At 37.7% G+C, this 16,433-nt stretch overlaps 1 protein-coding gene across 15 annotated transcripts in view; it reads left to right on the top strand.

Annotated features, from left to right (window-relative positions):
• PKHD1 (PKHD1 ciliary IPT domain containing fibrocystin/polyductin) overlaps positions 1 to 16,433 on the top strand; it is a 553,193-nt gene that overhangs the window by 117,544 nt on the left and 419,216 nt on the right. For all 15 annotated transcript variants that reach the window (XR_012517272.1, XR_012517273.1, XM_074397885.1 and 12 more), the window contains one exon: positions 15,470 to 15,626. Coding sequence is in view for 13 of the 15 variants with exons in the window: in XM_074397885.1 (XP_074253986.1) it covers positions 15,470 to 15,626 (157 nt within the window). In the remaining 2 variants the exon portion in view is untranslated. The remainder of the gene's footprint in view (positions 1 to 15,469; positions 15,627 to 16,433) is intronic.

Below are 16,433 nucleotides of genomic sequence, written 5' to 3'. Positions count from 1 at the left end.
CAAATACAATGTCATGAATGTTTATTCTATGTAAAAACAAAGAAACATCTTTTACATGAATTATAAATTAAGTCCTACCTCTAAAATTCAATTCTCTTGCTTAATCTGCAAAATGTAATGAAGCTTCATTTATTTTTTTATGTTTTATTTTAAAATTTTATTTATTTAGTTTTCTGTTGTTTAAATAAGAGAAATCTATTGTCTCACAATTCTGGAGGCTGGAAATCTAACATCAAGGTGTTGGTAAGGTCTGTTTCTTCTGAACCTCTATCCTTGGCTTACAGATGACTGTCTCTTCTTGTATCTTCACATCATCTTTCTTCTGTATCTGTGTTCTAATCTCCTTTTCTTTCTTTTTTTTTTTTTTTGAGACAGAGTTTCGCTCTTGTTACTCACGCTGGAGTGCAATAGCGCAATCTTGGCTCACTGCAACCTCTGCCTCCTGGGTTCAGGCAATTTTCCTGCCTCAGCCTCCTGAGTAGCTGGGATTACAGGCACACACCACCATGCCCAGCTAATTTTTTGTATTTTTAGTAGAGACGGGGTTTCACCATGTTGACCAGGATGGTCTTGATCTCTTGACCTTGTGATCCGCCCGCCTTGGCCTCCCAAAGTGCTGGGATTATAGGCGTGAGTCACCGTACCTGGACTTTTTCTTTCTTTTATTTTTTATTTCAATAGGTTTTTGGGAAACAGGTGGTGTTTTGTTACACATATACACTCTTTAGTGATGATTTCCTAGATTTTGGTGCACCCATCACCCAAATAGCGTGCACTGCATCCAATGTGTAGTCTTTTATCTCTCATCCATCTTTTACCCTTTCCCCTGAGTCTCCAAAGTTCATTGTGTCATTCTTATGCCTTTGCAACCTCATAGCTTAGCTCCCACTTGTGAGTGAGAACATACAATGCTTGGTTTTCGATTCCTGAGTTACTTCACTTAGACTAATGGTGTCCAATTCCATCCAGGGTAAGCTTCATTTATTTTCTACGTTGACCTCCTATCCTCTAGACATACTTTCCATGTCTTATCACCTTGGTTGCTTAGGTCAAGCTTTCAAGTCTATGCCTATTACATTGTCATTAAATATTCTCAAATTGTTCAAAAGGTTTAAAATAATTCTTTAAACTAAGGATGGTTTAGGTTTGCTTTGGTTTGCCCACGTGAGGCGCTTAAAGACTTGCAGACAGGCTGAATATAATGGGAAAGAAAAGGAAGTAAGAAGGTGAGTTAATTCTTTCTGTTTCATGGTGATTGATTAAAAAGTATTTATTTATTTTTTTCTTTCTCAATTTTCTAAAACAAATGCACACGCACGCGCGCACGTGTACACACACACACACACACACACACACACACACACATAAACTTTAGGTACAACCCAGGTAAGGGAAACTTCTTTTGGATGGGGGATATCAGAAGGTTATTAATGAGTAGGAAATGGTAGAATAACAGAAAGCTGTGCTATATGCTTGCCCCCTCTTAATAGGGTCTGTGATGTGATTCATCCATACTGGGATGAATAGTGATTGCTCTATCAAGAAAAATTTAAAAAATCAAAAATCCCTTTGATTTTGTGTTTGTCCTAACCTACCCCTATTCAATTCATTGGATAGTCTTTTATTAGTCATTGAGTTTCACATTTATAAAATGAGATATTGGAACAGATAGCTAAGCTTTTATTAACCATGAACTAACACAGATGCTTCTTGGGAGTTAGGTTCCTTCTAGTTGAGAAAATGTGGAAAGAAGAAATCTCTACTTTTTTTTTTTTTTTTTTTTTTTTTTTTTTTTAAAGCAAAACAGAGCCACATGAATAATCCTCAGCAAGTTGAAGTTGGGAGAATTCTGGAAAAAGGTATTTTAAACATCTGTCTCTAAGGTGTTGTGGCCTCTTGAGAAACCTTTAATATGGTTTATTGAATTAATTCAGCCTTGAATCCCAAAGTAGTTGATTATTGCTGCTTTAAGTCTTGTTTCATGGGGGTCTTTGCGGCTTTTGGATTGCCAAAAGTATGAGGGCCTTCCTGGAAAATTATTATGCCTGTGGATTGCTTAGTATTCGCCAAAGATTCTGAGTTTTCTGCCTTTGAGGACGCAAAAAAAGTGGAATTTTGTATAAACGTATGTGTGTATGTTATATGCCCAAGTTTATACATTATGTGAATTGTATACAATGAATTCCAGGTGACTGTAAAGTAAATGATTAAAGTGCATTTTGCTATATGGAAGTTATGTTGAGCTTTATGAATTTTTGGAAGGGCTTTGGACAATGTTTGCTTTCTGGAGTTTTCTACAAAGAAGAGTGTACGGCAAAAGAAACACATATATTTTATTAATCTTCATGAACAGTGAAAGCAATAAATTAGATGCATTAAAAAAAAACCAGCTTTATATTAATGTTTTGATGTATTAACAACCTGATAGTTGATTTTGGTATGTTTTATTTTTAATCACTGGAGTATTTATGTTACCACCTGCTTGCTCACTACTTCTTCCCATATTAATAACTGGCATATAAATTTTGAAAAAAAATGCAGATTTTTTTTTTTCTATCATGTCAAAGTGGCATGCGGTTTTGATCCTGACATGGAGAGTTCCTATCAGATTGCCCTTTCTGAAATCTCTGGATCTATTTCCTCTTTTGCCTGGACTGCTGTTACTGGTAGTTGGTGTTATTCAATTATCTCTACATTTTAACCTTGGTGTTTACCTCTAATGTTGCTCAAGTCAGTAAATGATTCATTGCACTTGGAACCAACAAACAGGGTTTGGCAGAAAAGGGACAATGTGTGGCGGATGTGTTTGGACTAAAGGGAACAATGCATTTGAAACTGGGCTCTAAGAGCTTAGAAATTCAATTATGTATTCATGGAGACAAGGCTAGGTACCACGGTTCCTGGCTCAGAGTGAGCACCCAGTGAATGTTCACAGAGATGAGGGTGATGGTTTTATTCAACAAAATCTGCCTGTACAAGAAAAGCATCTGCATCACAATGCACAAGCAAGTTTCTCGAATTTTAGGTTTTTGAGACTTCATCCTCACTTCTGAAACATCTTTCTGGGTTTTCTCATTCTTTAGGTACAATTGATAATTTAGTGGTATTAGCATTAACACAAATAACTTGCATATTATCAAATACCAGGTAATACATGCATGAAAGCTTAAGAACACATGATGCTGCTTTGAGGATAAACAAATGAATTTCTTTTCCTCTCTAAAAAGTACATTAATATCTAATCTGAAGCTTAAAGATGAGGAAAAAGTTGTTTAGTGAAGGCTAGTGAAGATACTAGGTACAGAATGAGTTTCTCTTGTTTCTGACCTTAGTTTTTCCCTGAAATGCATTACCTTATCTTTCTTTCTTTTTTAAAGTGAAAATAAGAAAATCCTTCTCTCACCAAGCAATGCTAGTGGAAGAGTGGTGTTTTTCATACTATTTATATTCAAAATCATTCTCAGAAGTAGAGTCAGAATATGGGCCTTTAAAAATTCTTCATATTGGGCTGGGTATGGTTGGCTCACACCTGTAATTCTAGCACTTTGGGAGGCTGAGCTGGATGGATGGCTTGAGCTCAGGAACTTGGGACCAGCCTGTGAAACATGGCAAAACCTTGTCTCTACAGAAATATACAAAAATTAGCTGGGTGTGGTGGTGTGTGCCTATAGTCCCAGCTACTCAGAAGGGTGGGGTGGGAGGATTGCTTGAGCACAGAGATCGAGGCTTCAGTGAGTTGATATTGCACCACTGCCCTCCAGCCTGGGTGTAGAGTGAGACCCTGTCTCAAAGAACAACAAACAAACAACAAAAAAACTTTATTATCTCCATAGGGATGCATATCCTGGTTGTGTTCAGGATCAGAAAGACTTTTCCTTTCTTCAACCTAGATAGAGAGTAATAGTGACTACATAGAAGTCGTTGTGGTATTTACTGTATGTTTTTGGTAGTCGTAGTTCTTTCTGAGCAAAAGAAAGGTCTACATTAGGTCTTACTTTACATTTTGTGGCATCATAAATTGAAAAATTCCTTGTTGTATGTCCTGTGTAAGGAGAGTTTCTGCAGTGAGAGAATGACCTGTCTTTCTGCCTAGCACTGGCACCCCACCTTAATTTTGCTGTCATTTATGCTTTTGAGCAGTAACTTTACTAAAGAGGGAAAAACCTAAACATGTTCTCTGTGAAAATCATTATCTCAAGAAGGTCCTTATGGTGGGATGTTAATTTTCTGTTTCTGCATAACAAATGACCACCATCTTCATGACCTAAAACAATGCCAATTTATTATCCGTGATCCTATAGATCAGAAGTCTGGGAATATTGAAAACCAAATAAAATATTTAGGAATATATTTTCTGAGGAGAAGAAAGAGGTGAAAGATCTCTACAAGGAAAATGACAAAACATGGGTGAAAGAAGTTGTGGATGACACAAGCAAATGGAAAAATTCTCATGCTCATGGATTGAAAACAATTTACAGATTCTATGGAATTTCTATCAAAATGCCAACATCATTTTTTCACAGAGTTAGAAAAAGAATGCTAAAATTCATAGGGAACCAAGAAAGTGCCCAACTAGCTAAAGCAATCCTAAAATAAAAGAACAAAGCTGGAGGTATCATAATACCTGACTTCAAATTATACCACAAGGCTATGGTAACCAAAACAGCATGGTACTAGTATTAAAATAGACACATAGGTCAATGGAATAGAATAGACAACCCAGAAATAAAGTTATATGCCTACAACCAACTAATCTTTGACAAAGCTGACAAAAACATACAGAGGGGAAAGGTCACCCTACCCAGTAAGTGGTGCTGAGGAAACTGCACTGCCACATGCAGAAGAATGAAATGGAACCCCCATTTTTCACCTTATACAAAAATTATCTCAAGATGGATTGAAGGCTTAAATATAATATTCAAAAGTATAAAAATCCTAGAAGAAAAGCTAGGAAAACTTTTCTGGATATGGGCCTAGGCAAAGAATTTATGACCAAGACCTCAGAAGCAAATGCAAGAAAACCAAAAGTAGACAAATGGGACCCAGCAAAACTAAAAACCTTCTTCACAGCAAAATAAGTAATCAACAGAATGAACAGGCAACCTGCAGAATAGTAGAAAATATTTGCAAACTATGTATACAACAGAAGATTAATATGTAGTATCTGCAAGGAGCTCAAACAACTCAATAAAAACAAAAACCACCAAAATAACCCTATTAAAAAGCAGGCAAAGGAGAGGAACAGACATTTTTCAAAAGAAGGCACACAAATGGCAAATGAGCATGTGAAAAAAATACTCAACATTAGTAATGATCAGAGAAATGAAAGTTAAAACCACAGTGGGATACCATCTTATACCAGTCATAATGGCTCTTATTAAAAAGTCAACCTATGACAGATGTTGGTGAGGATGCTGAGAAGAGGGAGCATGTATATACTATTAGTGGGAATGTAAATTAGTACAACCTTTACGGAAAACAGCATGGCACTTTCTCAAAGAAATAAACATAGAAGTACCGTTTGATCTAATAATCACACTACTCATATCTACCCAAAGGAAAAGAAATTATTATATCAAAAAGATACCTGCATTCATGTGTTTATCTCAACACTGTTCACAATAGCAAAGATATGGAATCAACCTAAGTTTCCATTGACAAATGATTGGATAAACAAAATCACACACACATATATACATTGGAATTCTACATATACATTGGAATTCTACTCAGCAATAAAAAAGAGTGAAATGGCTTTTGCAGCAACATGGATGGAACCATTTTCTTAAGTGAAGTAACTCAGAAAGTCAAATTCCATATGTTCTTACTTATAAGTAGGAGCTAATAATGTGTACACATGGATATAGTGGAATAATAGACACTGGAGGCTTAAAAGGGTGGGAGGGTGGGAAGGAAGTGAGGGACAAAAAAATTACTTAACGGGTACAATGTATACTCTTCAGGTGTTGATCACACTGAAAACCCAGACTTTACCCCTATGCAGTCTATCCATGTAGCAAAAATTGCACTTGTACCCCCTAAATCTATTAATTTTTTTTTTTTTTTAAATCTGATCACAGAGTAGCTGGGTTCTCGGCTCAAGGTCTCTCAAGTCTGAAATCCAAGTGTCAACCTGGCTATGTTCTCATCTGGAATTCAAGGTCTTCCTCCAAGCTCATTCAGGTTGTTAGTGAAAGTCGTTGCCTTGTGAATATAGGATGTAGGTCTTCATTTTCTTGCTGGCTGTTGGCTGCAACCACTTTCAACAATTAAAGATTGTTCTTTGGTCCTAGCCTCATGGCAGGTTACTCCTTCAAGGCCAGTGGGAGAATCTCTCTCTTAAGGACTCACCCAATTGGGTAAAGGCAGTCTCCCTTTTGAATAACTCAAAGGCAGCCGATCTCTTGCTTTAATCATATCTGCATAATTCTATCATCATTACCATATAATATAACCTAATCATGGGAGTGATAGCCTGTCACATTCACAGGCTCTGTTTCTGCTGAAGGGAAGAAGACTACATAGGGTATGTACACCAGTGGGTCAGAATCCTAGGACATCTCAGAATTCTGCTTCATACAAGTAGTATGTTTGAATTTGAGGATTTGAGAAGGTCACTAGACTCAGCCTTTGTGAAAGTGACATTTCTCCTGCTGGGATTGTAGAAATCTATTCCATGTCTTCCTGGGCTCCATATATTTCCCTTAAGTCTGAGAAATGGAACTGGCCTGCATCATTTTTGTTCCTGGAGACTTTACTGAGGCTAAGTGGGCTCTAGCTTCTTTAGAGGAGTTCAAGTTTGGGGTGGCCCCTAAGCAGTTCACCCCATGAGGTAATCCGAAGTCTTGGTAGAATACCCAACCCTATATTCAGTATTAAAGCTGGGACATGTCTAATGTCAACAAGAAGACAGGGAGGAGACTTGGCTTTATCTGGTTCTGATCAAATGTAAGGAATTTGTGTGGAATAACCTTAGACCAAGAAATATGCCTAATCAGCTCTTTGCCCTCTGTGAGTTATTTGCACAGCTCTTCCAAAAAGGCAAGAAAGGAAGAAAACGTGGGAAACCACCAAGGGGACCTAATTTGTTAGTGTTAATCGGAGACCTACCCATTCTCCTAATTGATTGTTTACTGCAAAATAGCTTGATGCTTCTTTAGCCTGGGAGCTAAATATAATCAACTTTTGTTTGTTTCCCTAAAAATTTTTTTTTTTTGCCCTTGAGGAGATCATTATTTCTATTGTATGAAGATGGTAGCCCAAACATTAGAAGTAATTAGAGCAGATGGCAGTGAATACTTTTATTTTAAAATACACTGAAGCTTATAAGCTGGTTTCCATTCTCTGGGCTTTTTCTTTTTTCCTTTGCTACCACATATTCATTTTGCTTCCCTTCAAGTATAAAGAGAGGGAAAAAAGCAAAGGAAGAAAAAAAAAAGGGTTTCCTAGTACATGAAACTGAGGAGCTGTCAAATGTTCATAGCAAGGAAAGTACACTCCTGTGTATTCAATCACTGAAATTAAGTGTTTTCGAAGACGGGGCAGTCACGGGTCCATTGCATGGGGAAATAACATGTTGTAGTCCATCACTGAAAATGTTAACCTTTTCTCTTACTAGTGAGTGGGAACACAAACACGTGCTCCATGCTCGCTGGTTAAATGGCAGTGTGTCAGCTCTGTGAAAAAGGCTAGCATGTATCTGTCAATCTTCTGATTTGGCTGTGTGTGTGTGTGTGTGTGTGTGTGTGTGTGTGTGTGTGTGTATTCGTGTGCATGCATGTGAATGTGGGTTATTGTATACTGAACAATGGGAAGAATTGAATCAGCTTCCAGTACTTTAATGTATATCCTTCACTAAGATGTTTTTGCTTGCAGTCTATGAACTCTCAGGTATTCTAGTTACTCATTTTCAATTACAGAAAGTTCCATTTTGCACATGTTTTCATACTGATGGTCTATAGATGTACTATACTGAACATATTATAGGTTCTATGCTGATAGTATGAAATGGAATATACCAGGGGTCCCCAAGCTTTTTCTATAAAAAGCCAGATAGTAAATATTTTAGGCTTTGTGGGCCATGTTGCCTCCATCACAAACTGAAAGCATCCATAAACAATATGTAAATCAATGGTCATGTGTCTTGTGCCGATATCAAAAAAGTGGGTGGGCTATATGCCAATAGCAGAATAGTAGGTTGTGAACTGTAGTTTGCTTACCTTGTTACATGTTTTACTGAGTTATATATACTGAGTATTTTACTTGATTCTTTACCTTGTTATATATACTGAGTGTTTTACTTGATTCTTTTTTCTATGACATACGAAGAACTTGGTGTCTTCCCAGATCTTTGTGCAGTGTTTCTTGTTGCATCAATACAAAGGCTATCTGGCTGGATAGCGTTCCTTCTTTCAGGGCCAGCCTCCTATCCGTCCTTCTTGCTGCACCTGCAGTGCTCCAAGCACACTTCTTCTTCCAGGTCCTCCCTCAGTAGCCTCTGGCTCATACTCTACTTCTCCACTCCAATTGCAGTCCAATCCAAGCAGGGCAGTCCCTGATCACTCCATATCAAATAGCTCTTCCCACCCTGGCACTTCTGATCCATTTCACCCTGTTTCTTTTCTTCTTCAGAGCCCACTATTAGTTTTACATATTTGCCTGTTATTTCCCCAAAATATAAGCTCCATGAGGTCAGGAATTTTTTTGGTGCCAGGTGTGTACTGGGTGCTCAATAAACATTTGTTGAAGGTAGGGATCCATCTACTGTGTAGTTCCTGTTGAGCAGTCTGAAAAGAGCCTGTGATTGAGATGATACCTGTTAAGTACACTTAGTAGGTGTTGGCTATTATTATTAATTAAACTTTAAGTGGAAAGAGCAATATCTACATGTTATAGTTGTAAATATGAAAGGAAAATAAATCTTGGGGTCTCCCAAATCTCTAAGCTAATGGGAAAAGTCAAGCTGGGAACTGCTTAGGGCAAACCTGCCTCCTCTTCTAGTCGAAGTTATCCCTCTGCTCACAGAGATGGATGCATGTCTGATTGTCTCCTTTGAAAAAGCTAATCAGAAACTTTAAAAATTGCAGTCATTTGTCTCTCATTTATCTGTGACCTGGAAACTCATTCCCTGCTTCGAGTTGTCCTGGATGGAACCAAGGTACATCTTACCTATATTGATTGATGTCTCATGTCTTCCTAAAATGTATAAAACCAAGCTGTGTCCCAACCACCTTGGGCACATGTCCTCAGGACCTGCTGAGGCTGTGTCACAGACATGCATCCTCAACCTTGGCAAAATAAACTTTAAATTAACTGAGACCCATCTCAGGTATTCAGGTTTCACATAGGATTAGTGACACTGTAAGTAAAATGTATAGCATTGTTCTTGGGACATTAGAGACATTCAATAATCAGTAGCTATCATTATCATTTTTTTTTCTCCCACAAGTGGAAAGTTCTTCAGACTTAAAATTCAGAAGAGATGCTATTAGAGATTTGAAGAGTCAAATAGAGGAAAGGATAAAGGAGGACTGTACATTTGTCCTCTCTGCAGACTTTGATAACCCTCTGAAGCTTAAGAGTGCTAAGAACTTAGACATATGAAGCACTGAGGTGGTGTCAACGATCTTTGAGAAATAGCAGAGATAGGGAGTGTATAGAACCAAGGTATAAGCCAATGAGTTTCTGTTTTTCTAAAGATGAGAAATGGTCAATTTGAACCCGGCAGGAATCTCTGACAAAAATCACTGTTGACATTTCTCTGAGTATTCCACGTGCTAGACAATGCAGTGTGGAAGGACTTTCTCATGCTATCTTGTAATCATGAGGGGTTTATAAGCACCAAGAAAACAAAGTGATCAGTTAGAGCTTGCATGAGGTCAGTAAGAATAAATTATCCCAAACTAATTCAATTTCCTTTTTGTTCCCTAAAGAGTTATTAGATTATAGGTTAGGGGCTCTATTCATAATCCTGGATTTGTAGATAGTTGACTTTTCTACACTGAGTATCTTTTGTTTTATAATCAGCTGAAATAATCTCAGCCTGTGTTACATTATCTCTTGTGTCCAGATTAAAACTAGAAAACGATGTTTAATGCACTTGAATTTCCCTGTAAGGCCATCTCCACCATGGTCAGCCATCCAGTTCTCTGAACTCCTGTAGCATCTTGGTTATGCCTTTAATTTTTAAACCAATCACACTTCAATTATCTGGCTACTTGTATTTTTTTCTAAATGACAATATAAGTACCTTAAGAACAAGGATGAGGTCACATTTATTTGGGAGAAATGCCTTTATATTAGCTCATATACAAAGGGTTTCAGATTGGCCAGTAGGTTTAATATCATCCAACATTGCAATTCAACTATTAAAATAGCCAAGAGGATTAATTGGGAAAATAAATGTTCAATAAATGGTATGAAGATAATCAATTAGCTATTTGGTAGGAAAAAGCAAGGAATAAAAACAAGAAAAAAATGTAAATTTTCCCAAAATAAATTGTAAGTTAGTTGAGAAGTAACATGCAATGCAGATATAACACCCACCAATAAAGAAGGACATATAAATGATATTTATGTTAGAAAGAAAGAGGATGTTCTATGTATAATGTAGTGAAAAATGTCACAAACGGTAAATAAAATTGGTTTTGTAAAAATTAAAACATGTCAATGTAAAGAAGAAAAGGATAAAGTTAAACTATAGCTTCATATCATATTATTTCAGTTATTAGAGTATTTTAAATTATGACATTATGATCATAAGTCCAAATAAGAGTTGACCCTGTATTCATTCAAACATAGTTTTGGGGTAGCAAATAGATGCCAGGCATTGTTGTAGGTACTAGGGATACAGCAGAAAATCAAGACATCCTTGTGAAGCTTATAGTCTATGAGGGGTTGACTGATTATAAACCAGTATACATTGTATTAAGTAGAGATGAATGCTTTGGAGAAAATAAGAATACAGAGTAGAGAACATGGTTACAGGGACTTGTCTTTTCCTATTTCCAGGATTTGGATGCTGAGGAAGAAGACATTCTGGTGAGGTGTCAGAACAGTTCTTTCTTGTCCTTGTCCTCCAGAAGACACTGTGATTAGAGAGATTCCCATACCCCACCTCCTCTGCCTCCCCAGCTCAATGCATACGCTCACTGCTCACTAATAGGTCTTTGCTTCGCTGGGTGTTCCAACTTGCTGATCAATGACTTCTTTCAAGATAACTCTCGTGGTGTCGCAAGTACATTTAAGGTGACATGTAAGATTTGCAGACACTGCACATTCCCTGAAGTTCAGCGAAGTGCTGACATGCTGTAAGAAGAAAACAAATTGCATAAGCTTCCTAGCTGAGGCAGGAAAGTTTTTTCTTGCCTTTTTTTTTTGGGTTTATGGGGCTATATGCAAAGATGAGGTCATATTCTGGGAAATTCTTATATCTATATTTCCTTGCCTGCCCCCATATCCCTATTAGGAAATGATTTTCTTCATGTGCAGAATAAGAATGAGTGATGTGTTTATCTCAAGGAAGAACACTAAAGCTAAAGACTGAGCGTCTTGGGAACTATATAGGAAAGAGCTTGTATTAGGTGGAGGTAAGCTGGGTCGTTGACACAGAACATGGCCTTCACCAAAAATATGTTGGTATCAACAGAGACATTCTCAAATATACTGACAAAATCTTTAATCAATGCTGTCAGAATTTTTTTCTTGATTGGATCAAAGTGACACGGATTGAAGGATGAAGATGTTGGAAGGGGAGCCATCCTTACTGTTTCATGGAACATTTCCCTGGGACGGAATGATACCACTAGCTCTGTTAACTGTGAAAATGTAGGAGAGCTAAAATTCTTATGGCAACATGCATGTAATCATGGATTACACTGACAACTTGCAATCATAGAGATATACTGCTCTTCCACTTCCCCAGGTAGCTGTTAAGCAGTGGAGGCTGCATTAATTTTTAGATTTTTTTTTAGTATTTAGTCATTATTTTGTGTAAAAGCATGAGTACATCAATAAGCATTTATACATTTCAAGATATCTTTGTTATGCTAAGGGGAATTCAGGGCACAAAGAAGCTTAGGTTTCTTGAAACTGAATGCTTAAACATCTGGATTTATTTGAAATTGGCCACCTTGACTAGAGAAACTTAAGGTGAAAGAAAACACTGGTGGAAGATTTTATAGCTCGAATCTGAGTCTCAGGTTCCAGTTAAGCAGCACTCTTCATCATTTGGTATATGTTTAAATACAGCTTGAGAACACAAATAGGAATGTAAATGTTTCAGAAGACCTAGGGTATATAGCATTTTTAGTCTTAGCACCTGTATGTTCACCTATTGTATTAGGAAGAGGTGTGTGTGTGTTTATGTGTGACATCTGTAAAAGTATGTATGGCACCAGCAGGTATAAGATTAATAAATTATTCAAAAACATTTATTGAGCAACTACTATGGGCTACACACCTTTTAAGGGGGTGGGGATATAACAGTGACCAAAACCAAGTCCCTGCTTCATTTGGGTAACTTTAATAAGTGATAACCAAATATGTAAGGAATTGTATGACTTAATACTAGAACGAAGCATTATTAAGGGAGAAGGAATGATTGGGGGTGCCTTTTAAAAATAATGATGCAGGTAAGGAGGTGATACTTGAGCAGAGACGTCAATTAAGTAAGGGAGTGAGTTGTGCAGATCTTTTGGGAAAGAACATCCCAGGAGAGGCCACAGTGAGGGAAAAACTTCAGGTGGGAGCCTCCTTTTTGTGACTTCAGTTTGCCTCCATCACTGTGAACTCTGACACATCATTTAAACACTTTGAGCCTTTGCTTTCTCCACTGGAAAGTGGAGATAACAAAGTAGCACTCTTCATCATTTGGTATATGTTTAAATAGAGCTTGAGAACGTGAAAAGGAATGTAAATATTTCAGAAGACCTCGGAGATATAGCAACCTTTCCACCTACTAGGTTGGAACCAAGTATAGCAATTTTTGAAGGTTGACAGGCCAGGCCAAGTATAGCACCTGGAAGGCAGCAAATGGCATAAGCAGGTGCTTCAGAGCAAGAAAGTCTCTAAAGTTTACTGAGAGCTAGATAACAGATATCTGTGTTAATCCTAAAAATTTTTAAATGTTCTCAGATTAATGAATGGATAATGCCATGAAATAGTCTTCCTTTGACCCACTTAGTAGTATCTAACTAATGTCTAGCTGTTCCAGATCATTTTACTGTGTGTGTCATGAGCCCTGGTTTTCTTTTGTAGTTCTGTGACTGGGTTATGGATCTGACCACCAGGTTAATGTCTCAGAGTTATGCTGCTGAATTCTTCATATTTCTTATAGTTCATCTATGCATCATCTTTTCTAGCCTGCCAGTCTTTGGGTGACCCTGGCCAAAGACTTTAAGCTTTGGTTGTTGGTTTGGAGAAAACTTTTTGGTTCCTTTAAAAGATATATCTCCTTCCTCTCCTGCCCATGCCCTGAATTGATCCTTAAATGTTGATGTGGAAGTATCATCTGAGAAGATCATTAAAATTGTAGATCTCTGGGTCCCACTTCTTGAGCTTTTGATTTCATAGGCATATGATGGCACTAGAGGAATCTGCATTTTATTAAGCTCTAAGGAACACTGCCTAAAATAGCATCTGTAAGATGATGGGATAGGATTTTGCTAGAGTCTTTTCCATTTCTGGCCTTCTGGAAATTCAAGATTTTTCAAATGCCCTTTCATCATGGACTCCGAGCTGACAATATAGATAACCTGATTCACCCTGTTCTGCAGTGTACTTTACCACCTCCGGTTCTTCCCACCTTCTTTCATTCCAGTTTCCTTTGATTTGCTTCCTTTTCATCTATCTGTATTCTATGGGAGTAAATTAAAGTGTTATAAGAATGTATAATATATGTAGCTTTATAAGAAATACTGTTTATTATTTTACCAACCCAAAGCTAGTCCTATAGTGAAAACATCGAGAGTTAAAATTCTCTCCTACTTCTGTAGACCACAGACAGTCACCACGGGGAACGTGGTTCCTGCAGGTCACAGTGAGGCTCCTGTGTAACCCATTCTGTTTTCTGTGATACTGGAACTTGTTATCACTATGCCTTATTTCTTTCCATCTCTTAAATCGCGATGAGTCATAGACTTTTATTTCTTTGCAGATGTATAAAATGAAAAAAATCACAAAGCCTTCTCAATGATTGTGCTGGGTTTGCAACTCAGGACTGTTGACCTTGGGGTTTGTATCCTCTTCTGAAAAGTGTAATGGCTCTTCTGGAAACACAATTTTCCATTTTCTGTCTCAGAAATACTGTAGAGCACTATTCTCTGTGTACGTGTAGTTGTCGATATTACAAACATGCCTTCCCTTCTAATGATCTTCTCCCATCTGCCTCTAACACATCTCGAGAGGACCTTCCAGGCAGTTAATTTTTATAAGAACTTGGGCTTCACATTTGGTTGGAATCTGAATGGGAAGAAGACTGGAGAGAGGCTTATACATGTCATATGTGTTACCTGGAAGAAATCGCCTTCTCTATTTTGATTTTATTATATTTATCATAATTATACTTCCTCAATTTCACAAGGTATTTAGAAATGTTCCCAGCCTCTTAACATGAGCTGAATACTGCTTTCTGTAATTTTTATGTCTCTATTTTAAAAAACATATGACATCAGAGTGACCATAAAGTAATAGGAAAGCCAAAAGTTCTGAGAGAGGGACTGAAGGCTGGGGTGGAGAGGGAGTGCTTCCTTTTCTGGCTCCTTCTGTCAGTACGGCTCCCTGCTCCTCACTCAAAAGTTCCAGGCTATTTACTTGTCATCTGAAGTCAGTCAGCATTCTGCCTCTGCCTGCCTGGGCTTTGTTTAGCACTGATGCACCAGGCACAGGGGGAAAGGCAACAATAATATCAAAAAAGGCCGAGTGGGAGGATAGATCTGAGCACTTGGGAAGAGGAATGTTCCTATAAAACAGGGACTCTTGGCAGTAGAGCCAGTGAAAAATGATACCAATTACATAAAGCAAAATGCCACCCATCAAGCAGAACATTTTAATTCTCCCTATTCCAGGCTATTTATGACTTTTTGTCCAAGATTCAATACATGTCTGTAAAAATAAATGGAATCAACCTCATCTGTTAGGTAGAATGGGGCCTGTGCTGGAGGGAAAAAAAAAGGTAAGAAAACATTACCAGCATGTTATTGGAGAATTCCAGGGGCTGGGCACAGAAGAACTTCAAGTATAATTTTGCCTCTCATATTTTTTTTCTGTTTAGGTCAGTTGTATGAAGAAGAGAGAGGTAACCAATTTCATGGAGACATTTAAAATATTTAAATGAATTTTACTTTCTTTGAGAAGTTTCTATTTTGATTTAGTATTTATACTATCCCACCTAAAACAACGAACGAACCAGCCAATGAACCAACAGACCACCCAACCCACCAACCCACCAACCCAGCTCTCTCTTTTCCAGGGCAACTCTCCTTTTCAGTTTTGCCGGAGATGGTCCAGGACTCACAGCTGGTTTCCTGAAAGGCTGCCACAAGATGGCGACAACGTCACAGTGGAGAACGGCCAGTTGCTTCTGCTGGACACGAACACAAGCATCCTTAACTTACTGCACGTTAAAGGTCTGTGGAGTTTAAAGATTGGTGACATTATTCTATGTAATCATATCACTTGTAGGAGGGAGGGAGGAGGGAAACTTTCTGGATAAGTTCCAGAACTTAGTTGACAATTTACCCTCAGACCAAACTGAAATTTTACGATGTAAAGGAAGAAGTGGTCAGAGGGTTCAAAGTGAAAGGCCTTTCTTTGGACTCTCATAATAAGCACACAGCTTGATTATTTTAATTTTTCAAAAACAAGAAGGTTAACAGTATTCTCAAAGAATATACTTCTTTATTCCAGCACTTTTTAGTCACGCTTATCCAGGACAGCCCCCACAACATAGCAAAATGCCCTGAAATTGGTTAACGTTGCTGCCTTTGAAATACCCTGCCAAGAAAGCAATGTCTTCCTGCTTTTACCCTGTTGTGGTTTTGACTTCTTGGTCCTATGGAAAGTCATACAAATAGGCTTTCTTATTGCAAAACCGGCCATATAGCTCTAGGGTTCAGGAAGTTGGAAGAGGCTGAGATTTCGAATCTCAGCTCTACTACCACATCTTTAAATGGTGAAGTCAGTCATTTCACCTCTTTGTGCATTTCTTTCCTTATCTGTTAAATGAGAATAAAAATCATGGCCTACTTTAGTGGCTGATAATAAGGAATAGTTATCAAAGTGCCTCTGTTCATTGGCAAATGAAAATTACTTGGGAGATATGATTAGTTATGGATATCTGTGAATCTCTGCACTAAAACACTATTCTTTGCTATAAATATATTTAACATTTACACAAACATTCTCATTAAAGAACATAGCTACATGAGGGGAAA

Source organism: Saimiri boliviensis, chromosome 4, assembly GCF_048565385.1.
Source record: "Saimiri boliviensis isolate mSaiBol1 chromosome 4, mSaiBol1.pri, whole genome shotgun sequence".
NCBI lineage: Eukaryota > Metazoa > Chordata > Mammalia > Primates > Cebidae > Saimiri > Saimiri boliviensis.
The sequence above is the reverse complement of the archived record's forward strand: the minus strand, read 5'-3'. Positions and strand labels throughout refer to the sequence as shown.